The following is a 22,426-nucleotide window of genomic DNA, read 5'->3' as shown; positions in this document are numbered from 1 at the left end:
TCCCGGCGTGCTCCGCGGCGGAGTCCGCCCGCCTCTGCAGTGGCTGAATGATTAAACCACCTTGTTTGAATGGATAACTTAATCGGAATTATTCCGACGTTGATCCGGTGGTGCAGAAGAAATGTTTCTGAAATAAATCACTTTAAACACACACACACAAATAAATAAATCATTTAACTTAACTTTTATTTCTAGGTCTTATTGAAGACATAAGTTAGCAGTTTGCTTGTATTAGATCAAAAATAAGTAAGTTGCAGTTTTACCAATAGTGTGTGTGTGTGTGTGTGTGTGTGTGTGTGTGTGTGTGTGAAGCTTAGGGGCTGATCCGGGTTTGATTACTCCTCTGTCCCATGTATGGATCCCCCCACCAAGCACCATCAGCAGTGATCTCTAAGCACAGTAAACTCTGAGCACCGTTCAGTGTGACCCAAAAACAAAATAAAAAATAGATACGTCCACGTAACTTTAAAATACCTTATGGCAGCAACAGAAAATACAAAGTCTAAAGGAATTAATAATAAAAGAAGTGACTGACCAATAGGGGAATGAGTTCTAAAGCTTTACTCAAATACATTCAATGATATAAATAAATGGAGGCACTTTTTGGGGGGTAGGGGCACACCCAGCTTTGTGCTTGGGAATCAGCCCAGCACATGGGGCCATGAGACGCCTGGAATCAAATGGGTTGGCCACATTCAAGGAAAGCACCTGAACCCCTGGACCATCAGTCCAGTCCAGATACCAGTTTTTACACTTAATATCAGAGACACATTTATCCTTCCCAAAAGAATCTGTAAGTCCCATCTAATTAACAGAGATTTTCCTGGAACCTTGCAAACTGGATAAATAATTGTAGAACTAGTAGAGACAGGACAGCACTTAAGGCACTTGCCCTGTACACGACTGCCCTGGCATCCCATATGGCTCTCTGAACACAGAGCCAGGAGTCAGTAAGCTCTGAGCACCACCAGGTGTGACATAAAAACCAAACCAAGTCCAAACGAAAAAGGACTGTAGGACAGAGTAAAGGAAAGAGCAGAGAGGTTCAGAGTGATTCTGTAAGGAGCAGAGGAGTCACCAGCTTACTACAGGCCCAGACAGTGAGCCTGGGACACCAGCCCAGCAGCGAGGAGGCTGGACAACCCAGGAACAGACCCCAAGTGTGACGCGACAGCAGCGACTTGATACTCTCAGACAGGACGAGAGTCAGTTCACAGTGGCTAGTCTGATGGAGGAAGTGAAGCAGTAAGTGCAGAGTAACTTCCACAAGAGCCAACCCAAAGCAAATGCCCAGGTACTGTGGCCTAGAGACCTCAATCCAGAGAGCAGATAGTTACTGGCCTAGCGAGTTCAAGGCAAAGCTTGTGCTTTGCACATGGAAGGCCCCAGGTGTGATGCTGGCATCAGGTGGGCCCTAAGCACCACGGGGGGGGGTCACCTGACTGACAGGTCTCCACCACTGAGCTGAGCATCACTGGGAGTGGCCCCAGGTCCCCTGAGCACTGCTCAGGGTAGCCCATAAAGTAAGTCAAAACTGCAAAACGGAAGGAAGGAAGGAAGGGTTCCCTAAACAAAATGGAAATGAAATGCAAAAAGTATGAACTACAAAGTCATAAGCAAAAGTCTAAGGGGAACAATTGTTTTTTTTTTCTTTCAAAGAGGCTTTGAGGGGCTGGAAAAATCACACAGGAGTTAAGAGGCCACGGGTCAGAGTGATAGCCCAGCGGGCAGGGCACTTGCTTTGCACGCCATTGACCCGGGTTTGATCTCGGCATCCCAAATGGTCCCCTGAGCACCACCAGGAGTAATTCCTGAGTGCAGATCCAGGAGTAACCCCTGAGCTTTACTGGGTGTGGCCCAAAAGCAAAAAAAAAAAAAGTATTCTCTTGTATGAGGCCAACTTTGTGCATTCCCTGGCACTGCTCGGTCCTCTGAGCTCTGCTGGGCTTGACCCCTGAGCTCAGAGCCAGGAGTAGCCCTGAGTACAGCTGGGTGCAGCCCAACTTTCCAGGAAAAAAGTTACCAAGAGGAAAAGGAATAGTCTCGTTAGGTACCAGTTTTCACCCACCAGATCAGCAAACATTTTAAACTCTGATATTCTAAGTGTTGGCAAGACAATAGAAAAGGGGGAACTCATACACATGACAGGAACATGAAGTGGTGCAACCAGTTTGGAGGAAAACAGTATCTTCTGCTGAAAGAGAAATGATTATTTTTGGATTTGTGGCCACACCCAACAGTGCTGGGGGCTTGGGGGTGCTCCCGGTGCTGCTCAAAGGACCATGAGGTACTGGGGATGGAATTAAGGGTTCTCACCTGTGTTCCAGCCCTTTGGTTTTTTTGTTTGTTTGTTTGTTTGTTTTTTTGTTTTTGTCACACTCAGCGATGCTCAGGGGCTCATGCACTCACGAATTACCCCTGGCGGTGCTCAGGGGACCATATGGGATGCTGGGAATCAAACCTGGGTCGGCCGTGTGCAAGGCAAACGCCCTACCCGCTGTGGTATTGCTCCAGCCCCTGTTCCAGCCCTTTGAACTATCTGCCTGTCCCCGAAATATTTCTTACATGCAGCTAGGCCAAATCCTAGAAAATCTTGCCCAGGGATTGTTCATAACAAAATGTTCATAGGCTTCCTCTTTGTTTTTAATAGCAGAAGACTGGAAACTAATACCTGTTTGTCAAAGAATGTTCTACCTGAGGGTGATCTCGTTACCTAGTGGGATGAAAGCGAATTAACTGGAGTTGTGGGCACTAACCTGTATACATCTCAGGAACATTTAAAAAAGAAGAAGAAGAAGAAAAAAAAAAAAAAGGAACTTGCAGAGTATACATTACATAATGCCACTCATCCAGAGAACCATGTAAAATCTGTCGTTAGAGCAGCACACAGATGTAATAAATTAGGGAAAAGCTAAGAATGATCCAGACTCGAAATTCAGACTAGTGGTTAGGTCCTAGAGGGAGGAGGGAGAGGTCATTTACATCCTAGCTTCTTAGACTGGGGGAGTGGAGGAACTGAACAGAGGGCGGGGGCATGAAACATCTGGAACGATGAAATGTTTCTGAATGCAAAACAACCAGGAAAAAATTCAGACTCAACCGCATGTGAATCCGAGTATTTCTGGCAGTGCTCACCCAGACTGCCTTTCAGGGAAGGGAGCCTGGCGGGGTCCCAGGGACTGGGGAAAGGGCTCAGAAGCTCTGTTCTGGGGCCTCAGGCTCGGGGGCCCCTGCCGGAGGGGAAGCTTTGCTTTACAGCTTTGAGTGATCGGTACCTAGTGCACCCTATATTGTTCTTTCGCCCTTTTGTATGTAACGATTTCATTTTCTCACTCTCTACAAAGATCACAGCTTGAGCGGCTGGCGCACGTGGAATGCCCAGCGCCTGACCATCAGGTTTAAAGTGTGTTTATCTACAGCAAGGCAGCAGAGTAGGTCCAGGGCCACGTGATGAGAGAACTGATCCAAACTGAGTAAACGGAAGTGGTGGCTGAGAGGGACGGGCCTCGGGGTCCTTAGGAGAGGGAGGTGGGGACACTGAAGGGTGTGGTGTTGGAATTATGTGCATGAGAAACCAATAGTAATAGCATTATAAATAACAATCTCTATTAAAAAATCTAAAAAAATCTAAAAAAAGAATGAAAATTTCAAATTTCAAAATAAAGTGTGTATATCTAAACATCTGTATAGAGTTGTGTTTTGTTTTGTTTTTTTTTTTTTAAGACAAAGGGGCTTGGGAGGGGGACGAGACTGTGTCACGAAAGTCAGGCTGAAGAGCAGGAAGTGGTTCTGGTTCAAGGACGGACCCGGGTGGGCAGGTGAGTGGATTGCCCCCCAGCACACAGGCACCAAGGGTGTCAACCGTGCAAGTCAGGTTCCAGCCACACCCTAACGAGGCCAGGCTGTCAGGGCTTCATAGTGGCCTCGGATCCCCAGAGAGGGGGTATGCGTCCCTGCTCCAGCCTAGGCAATACCGCATCTGGTTTTGGTCTCTAAGGACAAGGTCGCTGTGCGAGGTCCCTGTCCCCTGGCCGGTGGCCGTGTTGATCTGAGTAGTGTGAATGGAGGCACCTATTGGGGGGGGACCCCTCTGGGTGGTGGCTGCAGCCCAGGCTTCGAGCTTGGTCCCTGGGAAAAACGCACCCTGCACAGCTCCGGAACCCAGCACAGCCTGTGCCCAGCAGCAGGCGGGAGGCGGGGTCCTCCTGTGCTGCCTACGCCCTTGGACATCTGGTGCTCCCCGTTAGCTTCCTGGGGGAATCCCCGGCTTTCTTAGGGCCTTCCGGGGGCTGGGGGAGTCCCCAGCTTCCCCACAGCCTTCTGGGGCAGTACCTGACTGTCCCAGGCTTGGGGCTCCCACAGCCCGTGCCGGGTCATGCAAAGCCCCGTGAGCGCTGTTCTTACTCCTTTTGTCCAGGCCCAGGGCACTGTCACCCCAGTTCATGACACTCGGGGCCCGCTGGTGACACAAGTGTCAACGGAGTGTCTGCAGATCTGAAAGAGACACACAGCACCGTGAGGCTTGTCACTCTCCCCACGTCCCAGGCCCTCCTCCCTGCCAAAGGCGCCTGCCTCCCTGACCTGTTACTTAAGTGATCACTTCTGAAGCCCCTGGACTGGACCCCCCCGCCCATTCTTGCAGGGGGCTCTCTCCTATTCGTTCCACCATCCCTTCACCATCAGCCCCTCCAGCTTTCCTCCAGCCAGCTGGCACTGGAAGAAACGGGCTGTGAATTCAAGTACTAGGACCAGTGGCCGAAAAGGACCTACCAGGAGTATTTCACCCGTGCCAGGCCAGGTTCTGAATGCCTCCGGCCCATCATCAGGTACGGGTGTGGATGTGAGGGTGTCACATATTGGAGGCCAGTGCTCTTCCGCTCTTTACATGCACTCTGTCCTCCACCCACCACAGGGGACGCTGAGGCCCAGGAACCTACTGGGTTCCAGTGATTTTGTTGTTACGGTGTTGTTTTGGGTTTTTGTTTGTCTGGTTTGGGGCCTTATGCGGCGATGCTCAGGGGTTCCTCTTAGCTCTGCACTCAGGAATTACTCCTGGCGCTGCTCAATGGACCATATGGGATACCAGGTTAGCCAAGTGCAAGGCAAAAGCCCTACCCACTATTCTACCCCTCCAGCTCCTGTTTATTCTGGGTTTGGGGACCACACCTGGTGTGCTGGGGGCTACTCGCAGCTCTGTGGTCTGGGATGATGTCGGTGGTGCCAGGGCGGGGGTGGGGGGCCTTGGGGTGCTGGGGATCGAACCTGGGCCCCCTGCATGTAAAATCTGCACAAAGCCAGTCTCTCGGGTTGTGAACTGCATGCTGTGGCTGACCCCCTCACCCCACCCCCCATCTTCCTCCCTGCACTTACAACGCAAGACGGCCTCCCTGACTTGGTGGAAACCGCCGTCTGGGCCCCGGCCATCCACGGAGTACATGAAGCGCAGCTCAACGGGGCAGGCGTCCCGGCTGATGCCCGCCAGCAGCGGGATGGTGCGGCCCTCGGCGCCGGGCTCCTGGCTCAGAGCCTGCAGCATCTGGTGCTTGCACCAGGGGTCCTTGAGGAAGCCCGGGGTGAGGAGCAGCACGCGGCAGTGGCTGCCGCTCAGGGCCTGGCACAGCTCGGACACGATGGCGCCGCCGGGGGTGGCGTCACGGAGCTGCAGGAAGCAGCGCAGGCCCCCGGGGCCGCCCTCCAGGTAGGAGACCAGCTCCTGGGCGGCCACCAGGTCCTCTTCACTGTGACACACGCAGATGTCATAGTCTCTGCTCCAGCGGCCGCTGCTGGAGGCCTCGGGTGCGGGTGTGGGGGCCGGGGAGCTGGACGCCGTGGCTGGGGTTTCGTGCTGGGAGCTGGGCTGCACTGTGTTCGTCCCGGAGGGGCTTTCTGGGGAGCTGGACATCTTCTTGGGCTTCTTTGCCAGAGCCCGCCTGAACCAGTCTGTGGGGGGTGAAAACTGGGTCTCAGCCTACAGCTTCTTCCCGCCCAACCCATCTCCCCTAAGCAGTGGCCCCTGTTGGCCAACCCTGGGGAACCCCCCTACAGGATGTGCCGCAAAGTTCCCAGCTACCAGCCTACGGGGAACCATGGTTTCACCCTTCTTCACCTGCCCTGGCCCCCTTAACCAGAGTTCCCCATGAACCTCCCATCCGGAAGGCTGCAGAGAAGAGCCGTATGAAGCTACCAAGGGAGCCCCCGGCCCTCAAATCCGCTTCCAACAGAGAGGGGAGGTGGATTTCCATCAACAGGGATTGTCCTTTCTGGGTGGGCAGGCACCAACGGGTCGCCTCTCTTTGGCCCTGAGAAATCCCAGGTGCTTGCCAAATAGGTAACACAAAGCTGGCAACTCAGCATCGGGTGGCATGGGGTTTAGGCGGGACCTACATTTCACGGGCCGGAGAGAGTACAGCAGGTATGGTGCTTGTGTTGCATGCAGCTGACCTGGATTCAATCCCTGGCACCATATATGGTTCCCCAAGCACCCCCGCCTCCCCCAAAGTGATCCCCGAACAGAGTCAGGCACAGTCCTTGAGCACCGCTGGGCATGGCCCCAAATCAACCAAGCAACCCCCCCTACACTTTGGGCTGGGGAGGAAGTGTCAGTGGTAGAGCACAAGCGTCGTGGGCCCTGGGTTTGGTCGCCAGCACCACACGGGTCCCCTCAGCAGCAGGAAGCAACAACACAAGTCTCTGCTCTGGGAGGCAGGCGCACAGACTGGGTGTGGGCCCTTCAAGCCCCCGTTTCGGGGTTACCGACTGGCACAGACAGCACGTAGTTTCAAGTCAATGCCTCTAGCTTTATCGCTTTGTTTTGCTTTGGTTTTTGTTATGGGGCCACATCTAGCAGTGCTCAGGGGGCCGTGCGGTGCCAGGGATGAAACGCCGGGCGCCCCCCCCCACATCAAAACCTGTGCTCCAACCCTTCTCGCCGTCTCCCGCCACCCTATCACCCTCATGTGAGGTTTCAGTGACCGGGCTGCACACACACTGGGCCGTGGTGCTCTCGGAACCAGTCACGCTGCAGCTACAGGGATGCCAAGGCTGGGCCACAGGGATCACCAGAGCCCCCGGGTGGTGTTGGGATGGAAGCTGAGGCTCGTATCTGGTAGCCAGATGCTGCACCTCTAAGCCAGCCCTGCCATTCCCTGACCCACCCCCGCCCGCCCCGGCCCTCCGATTTGACTCGGGACCGGAAGTTCCCGTTTCTGGAGGCGGTTTTGATTCCCTTGGGCTTCTGCCTCTGGATGAAGACAGGTAGGACCGAGGAGGCCAGGGGAAGCTGTGAGTGACCCCAACTCCTTCAACCCCCTCATTTGGGTCAGCCCCCTCCCACGCTGTAGGGACCCTGGGGACCCTCTGACGGGAGCTGGAGCAGAATGAGGAGTGACTCCACTCACCAGCCATCTTGTCCAGAGGCTTCTTAGAGGCAGAGCCAGACGGTGGGGAGGACATGGACGATGCCATCGGGCCGGGCTCCGAACCAACCCCATGAGCCCAGGCATTGGGGACACGGGTGGAGGGCGGGGCCCCCAGTGTGACGTCATGGAGCCGCCATCCTGCCAGGGACAGAGCACAGGTCAGCCACACTGCGGTTCTCCTGAGCGACCCCAGAGATCTGTGTGTCCTCCCACACTCAGCCTCGATCCTGATGGACAGAGGTAGCCCCAGTGGCACAGACGCAGTTTCAGATCGGCCCCCCGCCCCCAACCTGCAGGACCAAGTGGGACTTACAGAGTTCGAGCTCAGCATGACCGGAGGGGCTGTGTGCGGCTCCGGCCGGCCCAGAACACATCAGGGCTGAATGGGAGAAGGAAGGCGAGTAATCGCATCTCCAGGTGCTGAGTGGGAGAGAGAAAACAGGGCTGGGGGTGCTGGAGCAATAGCACAGCGGGTAGGGTGTTTGCCTTGCACACGGCCAACCTGGGTTTGATTCCCAGCATCCCATATGGTCCCCCGAGCACTGCCAGGAGTGATTCCAGAGTGCATGAACCAGGAGTAACCCCTGAGCATCGCCAGGTGTGTCCCAAAAATGAAAAAAATAGAAAAGAAAAGAAAAGAAAACAGGGCTGGGAAACCTGGCGACTTTCTTCTGGGGCTCATGCCCGCAACCATAGCATCCCGCCCTCTTCGGCCTGCCCAGCTCATGTCCAGGGCTCAGCAGGGCCCGCTAGGATACTCACCTCTTAGCTTTGGTCTTGGGAAAGTTTCGTTTTCTCCCTTATCATTAGCCTTTAGTCCCTTTATCTGTGAAACAGAAATCAGAGTCATTCTGTCTCAATGTTATGGTGAAGATTACATTGGTAGGTAGTTTATATCAAGTGTTAACGGGCGCTACAAACATGACTCGGAAAACAGTGAAGGTTGACAGGCATTTCACATAACCAGGTGGGGCCTGAGCGATAGCATAGCAGCATGGGCGCTTGCCTTGCGTTCGGCCAAACTGAGTTCCATTCTGACACCCCATATGGTCCTCTGAGCCCAAAGCACAGAGCTCGGAGGAAGCCCTGAGCACCACCGAGCCTGGCCCCACAACAAAACAAAACAAAACAAAACAAAATAACCTAGGGGCCAAAAAGAACTCAATGGGCAAAGCACGTGCTTTGCAAACATGCATGCAGGAGACCCTGATTCAATCCCTCATACTGCCTGGTCCCAAAGCACTGAGCTGGGAGTTGCCCCTGAGCACTGCTGGATGTTCTTCCAAACTCCGAAAATTCCCCCCAAAATCATTCTGGGGGGGCCCCAAACCCAAAAAGTTCAGGGATTACTCCTGGCCATACACTCCAAAATTGCTCCAGTTGGTGCTCGGTGCACCATATGGAATGCTGAGGATGGAACCCGGCTTGGCCACGTGCCAGGCAAATGCCCTACCCACTGTGCTATCTCTCCAGCCCTTCCACTTTTCTTTTTTTTTAAATAATGAAAGAATCTAGTGATTGGAGCCATTAAGTTCAGGACATAGAACAGTGTTTCTCAACCTGTGTCTGACTGTGGCCCTTTCCTGCCTGTGGTTCTCTGTCCTACTGGTTGTCTCCTGAATCTCGTGCTATGCCCCCACCATTTACGCAGTTGTCACCTGCGCCCCCCCCCAAAAAATATCCTGGGGACCCGCAGGGGACCATATGGCCCCAGGTTGAGAAACTCTAGCTTAGGTAACTCAGTACTATTCACATCTGTTCTCTTTTACATCAGTGCTGATGCGATCCTACGTCCCAGCAAATGTTTGTTTTTGGGGCTGAAGGAAGGTGTTGCCTAATAGCTTTTTTTTCCCCCTTTTTTCTTTTTAGGTCACACCCGGTGATGCTCAGGGGTTACTCCTGGCTTTTCACTCAGGAATTACTCCTGGCAGTGCTCAGGGGACCACATGGGATGCTGGGAATCGAACCCGAGTCAGCCGCGTGCAAGGCAAACGCCCTACGCGCTGTACTATTACTCATGCAAATTGATAAGCAAAGTGGGAGTCCAATGGCAGAGTGCTGCATTGTGGTGACTGTCACTTCCAGTGACACGTCTAACGGCGGCCCAGTCTAGTGACAGAGCAAATGAAGGGCTGAGGGACTTGGGGTCTCTCACAGTCGGCCTGGCCTGCAGAGGGGCTGCAGAGATGCACAAACAGCTGAAGCATGTGCTTTGCCAGTGGGAGGTCCAGGTGCCATCCCAGCTCTGCAGGATGTCCGGCACGGACAGGACTAACCCTAGAGCACTGAAGGACTACGCCTGAGCACCACTGGACACCCCCTAATTAGACTAACTAACTAAATGCCCTGGAATTTACACAGAAACAACTATCACTAAACACACTGGCTGAAATGCTTTCAAAATATAAAGAACATTACACAGTGCTGGCCAAGAACACTTTGCTTACCATGCTAAGAGCTAAGGATGTACATTAAGTGAAACCGAACATGTCAGATTTTTTTTTTATGTAGGAGTACTGCTATTTATTCAGCCACTGATTAGCTGATTAAATTGTGTATGAACTCCACCTTACTTTTTTTTTCATTTTTTATCAATTTGCTCGAGCGGACCCAGTAACGTCTCCATCGTGAGACTTGTTACTGTGTTTGGCATATCGAATACGTCATGGGGAGCTTGCCAGGCTTTGCCGTGCGGGCGAGATACTCTCGGTAGCTTGTCAGGCTCTCCGAGAGGGGCGGAGGAATCGAACTCGGGTCAGCCATGTTGGCTGCATGCAAGGCAAACGCCCTACCGCTGTGCTATCGCTCCAGCCCTTCATTTTTTTTATAAATTTATTTATTGAATCACCATGCGAGCAGTTACAAAGCTTTCGGGTCTAAGTCTCGGTCATACAATGAAACACCTGTACCTTCACCAGTGCCCATTCTCCACCCTCAACAACCCCAGTATACCCCCAGCTCACACCCTCCCCCTACCTGTGGGGCAGATGATTTCCACATCACTCTCTCTCTACTTTAATCACATTCAATATTTTGACACCGGACCCACCATTATTATTTGAGATTTTATCCCAACACTCAGATCTGCTGAAAAGGCAACAGTAGACAATTTGTTTTCTATTGCTGGTTATGAATAACATATGATGTCGCGTGGCTGCAGTAGTGGCCGCACGATTTTGAAATTCCAAAATTTTAACACTTAAATCTGGAGGGATTTCTGCCAAAACCTGCTGGGTTCCAAGATTTGCTCCTGAGTCTCTGGGATCATGACTGTTGAGCAACTTGATGAGGAGCCAGAGAGACCTTTCGTGGGCAATGACTTGGGGTCTTGTTGGGGTGGGGAGGACAGGACCGGCTCCACCCCCATCCCATGAGGTCCAAAATGTCTCGTCACTGCGGGCCCAAACCTGACTGTCCAATGGCTTCTGGAGGATGACAGCCACAGAGCCGCCAGGGGAAGCAGGCAGAGAGACAACACCCTTTCCCTCCTGGGGTGGCCCAGCGACAGTAACCTACTGCATGGTCCAGATGCATTTCTGCCAAAAGCCGCTGGGTTTCGAGATTTGTTTCTGAGTCTCTGGGATCATGGCCGTTAACCAGCTTGATCAGGAGCCAGAGAGGCCATCCGTGGGCGATGGAAAATGTCAGATTTAAATCAGAATTTCTTCTTCCTTTTTTTTTAAAATGTAGGAGTACTGCTATTTATTCAGCCACTGATTAATCTCCTTCCTTTTTTTCCCCTTCCTCTCTCTGTCTCTGTCTCAGTCTCTCTCTCTTTCTTTCCTGTTCTGGTTCTGGGCCACATCTGGTAGTGCTCAGGGCTTACTCCAGGCTCTGTACTCAGGGAACACTCCTGGCATGTGGACCATGTATAGTACCAGGGATCAAACTAGGTCAGCTACATGCAAGGCAAGTGCCCTACCTGCCGCACTGTTGCTCCAGCTCAAACTGTATACTGCATTTCTAGAATGGAATACAACTCAGCTATAAAAGAAAGATGAAATTTTGCCATTTGCAAGCAAGATGACATGTTAGCTCAAGTGATTAGGCAAAATGAAATAAGACAGAAGGAAAAGACAAGTATTGGCTGATTTTCACCCATGTGTGCAATATCAGGAGATAAAAGTGGTGTGCAGAACAAAGAAATAAGAAATAAAAACAGACCCATGAACACTGAGAGCAGGACAGAGAAGAGGTAGGATGGGAGCTGGGTGGACGAGTTATAAGAAAGAAAGGTGGGATTTTATTAATGTCATTTTTGTGGTGACAGGGAGTGGATCCAGGGAGTGAATCCATATGAGAGAGAGAGAGAGAGAGAGAGAGAGAGACAGACAGACAGACAGACAGACAGAGACACCAGACAGAGACAGTGACAGAAAGAGACAGGGACAATGAAGCAAGCTTGAAATCCTGAACAGAGCAGGCAAAAGTGACTGGAAATGGGGTCGGGGGCTTCTGGGGTCCCCTACATGTCTTGCATATTTCCGTTTTCCTGCAATGTAGAGCATTGGACACACTCAGTGTGAAAGCTGGGGGAGGGAACTTAGAATCCCTGCACTTGTCTATATTCAGTTGTATTTCAATTTTGGGAGGGACGACGGCGTTAGGTTGGGCTCCACCCCACTATGCTCAGGGCTGACTCCTGTCTCTGTGCTCAGGGATCACTCCTGGTGGTGCTCAGGGGACCATATGGGGTTCCAGGGATGAAACAGATCAGCTGCACACTGCCCTCTGCAGTACCTTCCAGCACACACACACACACACACACACACACACACACACACACACACACAGAAAACTTTCCAGAACCTTATGGGGTTCCAGAGACCAAACAGATCAGCTGCACACTGCCCTCTGTAGTACCTTCCAGCACACACACACACACACACACACACACACACACACACACAAAGAGAAAACTTTCCAGAACCATATGGGGTTCCAGGGACGAAACAGATCAGCTGCACACTGCCCTCTGTAGTACCTTCCAGCACACACACACACACACACACACACACACACACACACAAAGAGAAAACTTTCCAGAACCACATGGGGTTCCAGGGATGAAACAGATCAGCTGCACACTGCCCTCTGCAGTACCTCACACACACACACACACACACACACACACACACACACACAGAAAACTTTCCAGAACCTTATGGGGTTCCAGAGACCAAACAGATCAGCTGCACACTGCCCTCTGTAGTACCTTCCAGCACACACACACACACACACACACACACACACACACACACACACACAGAAAACTTTCCAGAACCTTATGGGGTTCCAGGGATGAAACAGATCAGCTGCACACTGCCCTCTGCAGTACCTTCCAGCACACACACACTCACACACACACAACAACAACACACACACTCACACACACACACTCACACACACACACACACACACACACACACACACACAGAAAACTTTCCAGAACCTTATGGGGTTCCAGGGATGAAATAGATCAGCTGCATACTGCCCTCTTCAGTACCTTCCAACACACACACACACACACACACACACACACACACACACACACAGAAAACTTTCCAGAACCACCGGCTGTGACTTCTCTCAGAGCAGCCCTGACCCTGGGGTGCCCCGGGAGGTGTCTCCTTTTGGGGATTCTCCTTGCGCCCCCTCCTCGTCCTCCTCAAGGCTGCACCCCTCCTGCTCAGTGGGGTGACCCCCGCACTCGGCATGCTCTTGCTGCAGCAGACCTGCCGGTGAACCCCAAAGGAAAGGCGGATCTTGTTGCCTTAGAGACAGGAGGGCGAAGCGGTGACAGCAGTCCAAGACCGGGACCCCGGACCCAGCCCGAGCGGGGGTCCCTCTGCCCCGGAAACCCGTGCGGTCCCAGCAAAGCGCAGTCCAGCGCGCCCGCACCCCACCCCCCGGGGCGCCGCACCCCATCCCAGCGCGGGGGGGGGGGGCGCGGGCCTGGAGCTCACCTGCGCGCGGGGCGCGGGGCACGGGTGCGACTGCGGGCGCAGGGGCGGTGCGGGCGGGCGCTGTCTCCCTGCCCGCGGGCGCGCGGCTGCCGGCCCACCCCGCCAAGGGGAAGTTGGGCCACCGGCTGGGCTCCCCGGAAGCCGCGTTGCCGGACGCGCGGCCCCTCCTCCGTACCCGCCCCAGAACCCAGAGCTCGGAGTGGGGCGCGGCGCCTTTGGAGAGGGGCTTGGTGGAGGGCGGCTCGGTGGAGGGGGCCCGCCGAGAACCTCCTCGCTACAGCCGCTCTGAGTTCCTGGAAACCCGCAGAGAAACTGAAACCGCTTTAGTTCACCGTGGGGGAGGAGAAAAACCGTATCTTAATTCACTGGCGTTTGCCTTGCACTCGGCAGGTTGACTGGGGTTCGATTCCCAGCATCCAAGAGAGCCCCGCAAGCTACAGAGTATCCCTCTAGGAGAGCCCGCAAGCTACAAAGTATCCCGCCCGCTCGGCAGAGCCTGGCAAGCTCCCGTGGTGTATTAGATATGCCCAAGACAGTAACAACAAGTCTCACAATGGAAATGGTACTGGTGCCCGCACTCGAGCAAATCGATGATGAACAACGGGAGGACAGTGCTAAAGAGACCCCTCCCCACCTTTCTTGGCTTGCTCCTGGCTCGGACCCCAGGAGTCACTCCTGTTAGGGCTCCGGGGATCCTCAAGGTGCACCTGGGAATTCAACGCGGCTCGCTGAGTGCAAAGCAGGACCCTACCCGCTCTGCACCATCTCCCCTGCTGTTTTTTTTTTCTTTTTGGGTCACACCCAGCAGTGCTCAGGGGTTCCTCCTGGCTCTGCACTCAGGAATCACTCCTGGGGGTGCTGGGGGGACCATATGGGATGCTGGGGGTCCAACCCAGGTCAGCTGCGTACAAGGCAAATGCCCTACCCGCTGTGCTATCACTCCAGCCCACTCCTGCTTTTACTTAATCCTCTTATCATGAGCAGAGGGCTTGCATGACCGAGAAAATGAGGGCTGGGCGTCCACAGGAGCTTTCCTAGGGTGACACTCAGCTTGAAGGGGGCTTGGATGGGAAAGGCCATCCTGGCGAGGATGCTGGGGCCCAGCCTGCCTGGCACTGATGCCCCAGGGAAACTGAGGCTATTGGCTGCTCTGTCTCCAGGGGGCACAGCTGAGCAGGTTCTGCAGGCCCTGATGGAGACACACTCCTCCTACCTCCTGGCTACCTCCTGGGGTGCCACTCTGCAGACGAGCACAGGGCACTCTCTCCTGAACAGGCAGCTCACTCTCTCCTTCCTCCTCTCACTTCCCAAATAAACGTATCTCACAGAGAAAAGTCAGTGCAGCCAGGGAAGTGGTCATGGCCAGCACTTCTCTTATCTGTCAGAGGTCCTGCTGAGCAGCCCACAGCCCTAGGGCACGCCAGGAGGGGCCGGCAGCCCCTGACCACTGCTGGGGAGGGTCCCTCTCCCGAGATAATAAAAAGGAAAGAAGACATTCAGAACACGGCTGCTGAGAGACTCTCCCGCACAGGGAGTGCACAGATGAACCAGGTTTGCTCCTGAGACTCTTAGACATGGGGTGCATGGATGCAGCATGGATGCAGTGCTCCTGAGAGACACTCCCGCACGTGGGCATGGGGATGCAGCAGGCTTGCTCCCTAGAGACTCTCCCCCACGTGGGTGAGTGGATGGAGGTTTGCTCCTGAAAGACTCTCCAGCACGTAGGCGTGGGGATGCGGCGGGTTTATTCCCGGGAGACTCCTTACACATGGGGTGCGTGGATACAGCAGGTTTGCTCCTGGGAGACTCTCCCACACGTGGGCGCGTGGGTTTGCTCCCGAGACTCTCCCGTGCGTCGATGCAGCGGGTTTGCGCCCGAGCATGTGAGACGGAAGGACAGCGGCGGGAGAATGAAGTGGCCTGGCCGCTGGGCTCTGCCCGCTAGTGCTCGTCTCTAAGGTGCAGCAGCTGGGGCTGGCGCTGAGCCGGAGCTGAGGAAATGCTGTCCAGACCGGTGACCTCAACCTGCCCTGGACAACAGGCCCCGAAGGCACCCAGAAGAAGGCCATGGCTTTCAATATGCTGCCTGACCCCTTCAACCTGTCGGCTCCCAGCCCAGAGCCGGTCACTGGGGTGTTTTGATAGCAGTGGCCGCGAAACAACCCCAGGGCAGACAGGAAGACTGGCAGGTGGAGACGGCGCATTTATTGATGGAGAGATCGCAGGAGTGGGCAGGGGGCTGAGGTCAGGCCAAGCTGTCCCCGCTGCTGTCTGAGCTCTGCCGGGAGGGCACCAGGAAGCAGAGCTGGGCCGTAGCCTGAGACCAGGAGGTGCTCTGCAGGGTCTCCACAGAGGTGGCCGCAGCTGGACTCTGGGTCTGCTCCTGCACTCGGGGTTGGCGGGGGCCATAGACAGTTTCAGGGGGGACGAGTCCACCTCCCACCTTGACCAGGGAGGAAGCAGCACCTGGAGGGAGGAGAAGAGGGTGGGTGGAGGAGAGGGAAGAGGAGAGGAAGGAAGAAGAGAGGAGAGAGGAGAGGAGGGTGGAGGAGAGGAAGGAGGAGGAGAGGAGAGAGAAGAGGAGGATGGAGGAGAGGAAGGAGGAGGAGAGGAGGGAGGGAGAGAAGTGAGGAGGGAGGAAGAAGAGGAGGGAAGGGGGAGGGAAGGGGGGGAGGGGAGAGGGAGGAGGGAGCCCGCACACAGGATGGAGGCAGCTGGCAGGTCTCACCAGCTCAGATGATATTGTGTTCCAGCACCTTCTCTCCCAAGAAGAAGCGGCTGAAGAGGAAGGCGCTCAGGTCGATGGTCTGGAAGTGGCCCTCCAGTACCATCTCGGCCACCGCGCGCCCCACAGCTGGTGCCTGCTGGAGCCCGTGGCCGCTGAAACCCGTGGCAAAGTACATGTTGGTGACGAGCGGGTGGGGGCCCACCACGCCGTTCTGGTCGAAGGTGTTGTAGTCGTAGTAGCCCGCCCAGGAACTCCGCACCTGCAGGAACATGCACCGGGGGTCTGGGACAGCAGCCGCGGGGGGCCCCCCACTTCTGGGCCAGTGGTCAGGAGCTCTGACACCATCAGGGTCACCACCAGGGGGCGCACAGCTGAGGGCGCCTCGGTGACCTTTGAGTCCTGGCTCCGGCAGTTACCTTTAGAGACTCAAATGCGGGCACCCGCTGGGCCAGGGGAGGCCACACCTTCTCCTGGAAGAAATTATGGTCCACGTCCAGGTTTCCCGGGTCGGGCTCGTCCTCCTGCAGTGTGAGCAGAGATGAGACTGATGCTGCCCAGGCCACCAGCCGAGGGACCGACAGTCCCCTCTTCTCAGCGTTCCCTGCTCGGTCCTCTCGGGCTGGGCCCTTCCGTGGGTGTTCCCAGCCCCCCACCCCCTTTACCAACCTCCAAGGGGCTCCGGCCACCCAGGTAGTTGTGGCCGAGTCCTTCCCGGCGGAAATAGGCCCCGCTGCTGTCTGCAACGAAGGGGGTCTCGAGGCCGGGTCCCTGGGGGCAGTGCCAGAAGTACAGGTACCTGTGGATTCGGGGGTGGGGTGAGGAATCAGAGCTGGGGGTGCAGTGTCCTCCTCCCACAGACCAGACTTTTCATGGCGTCTCTACTTCCCTTACCTTTTCCTTGGCTCCACGGGCAGCCTGGTGCCCTGCAGGGTCCCGGGTGGCCCCTGCCCAATGCCAGCCAGATCTGCCACATGGCCTGACCATGCCCCGGCCGCGTTGATCACGATGGCACACTCCACGGGCTGGTACTCCAGACTGCGGTCCATCTTCACCTGGGGGTACACAGTGTGTGCCAGGGCCTGACCCCCCCTTGCCTCCGTTCACCCAGACCGGATGAGGACAAGGCTGGGGGCCCCAGACTGGACATGGACAAGGCTGGGGGGGGGGTCCCAGACCGGATGTGGACAAGGCTGGGGGCCCCAGACTGGACGTGGACAAGGCTGGGGGTCCCAGACCAGAAGTGGACAAGGCTGGGAACTTACATGCACCTGATAGATGCGCTTCAAGGTCACCTCGTCTCCGTTCACCGTCTGCATGCAGTCATGGGAGCACAGGAAACCTGCCGAGAGAAGTCGGCTGTGTGTGTTGGGGGGGGAAGCGAGGAGACGGGGGAGCACCTGGCCAGGGCACCAGAATAGGCCGGAGGCATGTGGCCGCACAGGACGAGATCCGGGACTGTCTGGAGATGCGAGTCACGAGAAGGTGCGTGACAGCAGCCCCCAGGGAATAGCCCATTGGGCCTGGCCTGTGGTAGGAGGGTTGCTGACCCCTGCCAGGCCCCCACCTCACTCACGGGTCACCTCTCCCTGGTAGAAGCGGACGCCCATCGACTGCACCTTCCGCCGGAGGCCCTGGAGCAGACACCAGGGGTCAAACCAGCCCTCGCCCTCCAAGCCTGCGAGGAGAGAAGGGGACACATCGGGGGGGCGGGCCCTGCCCTGCAGCCCAACTCGTCCCTGGGGTGTGAAGGCCAGTGCCATGTTGGGTGAGGAGCCCAGTCCCGTGGAAGGAGCGAGCAGGGGTGGGGGTGGAGGGAAGCAGGGCGCATCTCCCCGGGCCTCACCGTAGGACGCCAACGCCACCCCTTCTGTGTTTATCCAGGGGAACTTGGCCTGCAGCTGCTCAGGAGACATCAGACAAATCTTGGCTCCTTCCTGCCTGAGACGAACGTGTGTCCGGTCAGCGTTTGAGGTGGCGAGGCTGCACTGGTTGACCCGCACCGCTGGTCCACCCTTGCCCCCCCGGGGCACAGCCTACCCCCTGGCTGAAAGGGTGCAGACCAAGCCCCTTGGTCAGGCCTCAGAATCAGACCCGAATTTCCTCTCCTACATATGCCAAAACCAGTAACAACAAGTATCACAATTTGTTGTGAGATGTTACTGGTGCCCGCTCGATCAAATCGAGGAACAACTAGAGGACAGTGCTACAGTGCTAGATTGCTACCCCCTCGGGGGCCCACTGGCCACACACACTGGCCATTCCCTCCCTCTTCCTGGTCCTCCCGACCCCTCCTCGTACAGAGCCACCCTGCGGCACATCTGTCTCCTCTGGACAATTCCCCAAAGTGCACACTCAGAACCAGACCTCTGGGCCCAAATCCCAGCATCACCGCTCCCCCCGTGCCTCAGTTTCCCCACATGTAAAATGGGGGTGTTCTCAAGGCCGAGGGAACGCGTCAGAGACCACAGGGGCCCCAGAGCTCACCGGGTTTATAGGAGGAGCTGAAGGGTTCCCAGGCTCTCCCTGGAGATGGGGTTTGCCAGGCCTGGTGTGTGTGTGTGTGTGTGTGTGTGTGTGTGTGTGTGTGTGTGTGTGTCTGTGAGTGTTCCTAGAATCTGGCAGCCCTAGGAGCCCGTGCAGTACTGCTTCTGGCCCTGGTGCTTGCACTGGGCCGGGGGAGGCCCGTGCCCCTGAGGGACACGGCTCTGGGAGTGGGGGAGCAGCTCTTCAGGTGGGGCGCTGCACGCGTGTGTGCACGTACCCCTCGCAGGCACCCACCTCTGCACCCTCACGTTCCTCTCCATGAGCGCAGCTTCCTTCTCGGAGGCCAGCAGGAGGTAACCTAAAGGGTGGAAGTGGAGGTCCAGCGGGGGGCCATCGACCACAGCCAGGTGCTCCTGCGTGCACAGAACAGCGCCTCAGGGCAGCCTGAAGGGCAGAAGCGCTTCCGAGGCCCAGCCCAGGGAAAGGCTTTCCTGCAGGCCCCCCACTGGGAACTGAGCCCCTGCTCCCCCTACCCATATGTGGCCCAGCAACCCCTCTCTGGCTAACGGAGGGGTCCCCGGCCCCAACCTCAAAATGCACATACGTTGATGTTCCGGAGGAAGTCGAGAGAGGAGAGGGAGAGCTGGATGTTTTCTGGCAAGGAGAACTGTTGGCGAATGCCGCCGGCAGAGAGCCCGGTGGAGGCCCGGGAGTACTGAGGACAGAGAGGGGAGCTCAGTGTCCCAGGGGGACCCAGAGTCACGCACCCATAAGCCACTAAGCCATTCTTCTGGGGCCCCTTCTCGTTAGTCTGTACTCGAGAAACTGAGGACGAGACATTTTTTTCTTTTCTTTTCTTTTTGGGTCCCACCCGGTGATGCTCAGGGGTTATTCCTGGTTCTGCACTCAGGAATTACTCCTGGCGGTACTCAGAAGGCCATATGGGATGCCAGGGATTAAATCTGGGCTGGTTGTGTGCAAGGCAAATGTCCTTCCCGCTGTACTATTGCTCCTGTCCCCTGAGGCATCATTCCAGGGGCCCAGGAATTCTCAAAATCCCTGCCAAAGTGCAGTGCACAGAGGGGCTGCCACCTAAAAGTGCTGGCCTGGAGGTCCAGCAATGGTCAGTCATTTGCCCAAAGGGCTGGTGCTGAGCCTTTCCTCTCAGAACAGGACAAAGAACTAACACATGCGGTGGCCAGCTGACAGCGGCAAACAGGAAAGACTAGAGGGCAAAGCCACAGAAGGAGCCCAACGCAGGTGGAAACGGCCATCTATGGGGGTCATTGCTGGAATGCGGCTCTCTTGGCTGGACCTGTCCACCTCAAGCAATCGGAAGTTGTGAAATTTACTCTAAAAGCCAAAAACCTCTGCCAAGGGCCCCAGTTTGAGAAGCACCAGGGATCATTTCTCAACACGGTGCAAAGGAGACCTAGTGACCTTTCCTCATCCCTGCCCCCGGCCTCACTATGGGGTCCCTTACCGTAGGGTCCCGCTCCACCACGAGCACCTGAACGGCACCGCGCTGCTTCTCCAGCTTCTTCAGCCAATAGGCCACGGACAGGCCAATCACCCCACCCCCCACAATCACGATATCCGAGTGTTCAGGAGGCAGGTGGCTGGTGTCATATATGGGGTCCCAGGCCCCTCCGGGAAGGACGGACTGGATCTTCTTCTTAATCTCCGACACCTTTCCTTCCCAATCTGTGGAGCACAGTCGCCGTCAGAGATAGCCAGCTGTCGCGTTCCCAGCGGCGTTCGCAGAGGGGGATCGGGGAGGTGTAGAAGGAAGACGGCCAGTCCCCACCATCATCCAACCTCCTGTGGCCACCTGGCACCCAGCAGGATTCCAGCTATGCCTCTGCCTAAATGCCCTCGCTGCCTCTTCATGCAGCCCACCAGGACAACTGAGCCTCCTAACGATCTCTTCAACCTTTGTGCCCCCCGCCCCCTTCAGGTCTCTGCAACAGTTCTCAGGGGCCATCGGGACTGCATAGCCACAATGCATGGACAGTTGGGGATCAAACCGGTCCCTCCACATGCATGCCAGTGCTTTGAGCTAATCTCCCCAGCCCAATGTGTCCCCTTACTTTTACTCTCTCTGCCACTTCACCCCAGACCAAGCCACTATAATCTCTCTCCTGTATTAACACAAAAGTCTCCTAACTGTTTTAATGTCCCTCTTGAAACTGCCCAACGTTTTTTTCTGTTCTTGAGGGAGGGGGTGGGTATTGTTTGAGGCCACTCAGGGTTTATTTACTCCTGCATCTGTGCTCAGGGGTCATTTCTGATGGTGTTCGAAGATTAAACTGGGATCGGCCATATGCAAGGCGAGCTCCCTAACCCACAGACTATTGGTCTAGCCCCCAACTTCTTTTCTATAACATAGCTTGAATCTTCCCCAAGTATTCATTAAATGACAGTTCATCAGCATTTAACTTGTTAAAAGTCTTCCAATGGCTTTCCATTATTCTAAAAATATTTGCACTTTTGTGTTATTCCGGGACTTTTTTTTTATTATTATTTTTTGGTGAGGGGAGGAAACATCAGAGGGGGTCACAGAGTGCCAGGGATCGGACACAGGGCCCTGCACATGCAAGGTGCAGCTGTGCCAACTGAGCCATATCCCAGGTCCTTCCATTACTCTAAGGATCAAAGTCCTGTATCTTTGGGCTCAAGACGATGGTTCGGTGGTTTAACCCATAATTTGCATGTGATTCCTTGGGTTCAATCCTCAGGTCCACAAAACCACAAAAAAAAAAAAAAAGTTCAAAGCAGCATTAAAAATCTTCCTCTGAAGAGGAAGGCTTGCCAAACGGGTCTGCAATACATTTACCCACTATGACCTCTACAGAGTGGCTTTTGCTAATTCTTTGCATAAGAATGACACTTTCTCCTCCTAACCTTTGCTCAGTTCTTCAGAACCCGAAGCACACACTTTCCCTGAGCCACTCTTATCCTTCAAGGCTGATCCCAATTTCCACCGGTTCAAGGCACGTCTACTATGTCCGCTAACTTCAGGAACTCGCAGTGCAGGGGGCATTCCCAGGTTGGGCCCTAAGCAGTTTTGCACTGACCTCTTTTAAGTCTTCCCTCTCCAGCTACACTGCAGGCACCTCCAGGGCATGTTGCATCCTCTCTTTCTCTTCTTCCCCTGCTTTAGGGCCACAGCACTAAGCGCAGGATCCTGCACACCAGCAGGTCTGAAAGCTCAACTGTGCCATCATGGGTCTGGCGGGCTCTATTATTCTGCCGGCAAACTGAAGCATAGGAAGACCCGGGGTTTGTCACCCGAGAAAGGACAGCCTCGGGATCCATTCGCCGGGTCCTGGCAGGAAGTTTAACCTCCTTTCCCAGCTCTGCCCTTGTCTTTCCGGCATGCGCCGACCCGGGGTCCTGAATTCTGAAAGCCACGTAGCTGGAAGACTCGGGGCACCCCAGAAACACGATCCCCTCCGTTGCTCTCAACTTTACCCCGAGTAGAGTCTCCTCTGCGTGTGCTCAGCCTCCGGCTCACGAAGGCCCGGCTCGAGGCGAGCTGCAAGACCCTGCGGAGCATGGCCCATAGGCGACAAGTGTCGGTCCGGCAGCGCTGCACTCGACTCGAGCCCTCAATCAACCACGCGACGCCGTCACCGGGCCGGGCCGCCAGTCACGCCCGATGAGCGCGCCCATTGGCTCCCGCGCGGCCCAGACCCCGCCTCTCCGCGCTATTGGCCGCCGAGTCCCCCGAAGCCCCGCCCGGGAACGCCCCCGCCCGCCATTGGCCAGCCCGGAGTGACGTCAGTGCTGCGCGCCGCGGGCGGCGGGGGCGGCGGGCGGGGAAGCCC

At 55.6% G+C, this 22,426-nt stretch overlaps 2 protein-coding genes across 2 annotated transcripts; both read right to left on the bottom strand.

Moving 5' to 3' along the window:
- Positions 1-4,298: 4,298 nt before the first annotated feature.
- Positions 4,299-7,852, bottom strand: TIRAP (TIR domain containing adaptor protein). Its single transcript, XM_056107721.1, has 4 exons — positions 7,732-7,852; positions 7,398-7,556; positions 5,371-5,940; positions 4,299-4,494 (listed from the first exon to the last, which is right to left on the bottom strand). The coding sequence occupies exons 2-4, from the start codon at positions 7,462-7,464 to the stop codon at positions 4,475-4,477; spliced, it is 657 nt and encodes a 218-aa protein (XP_055963696.1). The 5' UTR covers positions 7,465-7,556; positions 7,732-7,852; the 3' UTR covers positions 4,299-4,474.
- Positions 7,853-15,622: 7,770 nt separating this feature from the next.
- Positions 15,623-22,192, bottom strand: FOXRED1 (FAD dependent oxidoreductase domain containing 1). Its single transcript, XM_056107713.1, has 12 exons — positions 22,071-22,192; positions 20,080-20,300; positions 19,201-19,311; positions 18,891-19,009; positions 17,956-18,050; positions 17,686-17,787; positions 17,375-17,451; positions 17,004-17,164; positions 16,779-16,908; positions 16,529-16,633; positions 16,113-16,371; positions 15,623-15,850 (listed from the first exon to the last, which is right to left on the bottom strand). The coding sequence occupies exons 1-11, from the start codon at positions 22,153-22,155 to the stop codon at positions 16,117-16,119; spliced, it is 1,461 nt and encodes a 486-aa protein (XP_055963688.1). The 5' UTR covers positions 22,156-22,192; the 3' UTR covers positions 15,623-15,850; positions 16,113-16,116.
- Between the last annotated feature and the right edge of the window lie 234 nt (positions 22,193-22,426).

Source organism: Sorex fumeus, unplaced genomic scaffold, assembly GCF_029834395.1.
Source record: "Sorex fumeus unplaced genomic scaffold, SorFum_2.1 ptg000169l, whole genome shotgun sequence".
Taxonomy (NCBI): Eukaryota; Metazoa; Chordata; class Mammalia; order Eulipotyphla; family Soricidae; genus Sorex; species Sorex fumeus.
Note: the sequence above shows the minus strand (reverse complement) of the source record. Positions and strands in the feature narration are given on the sequence as shown.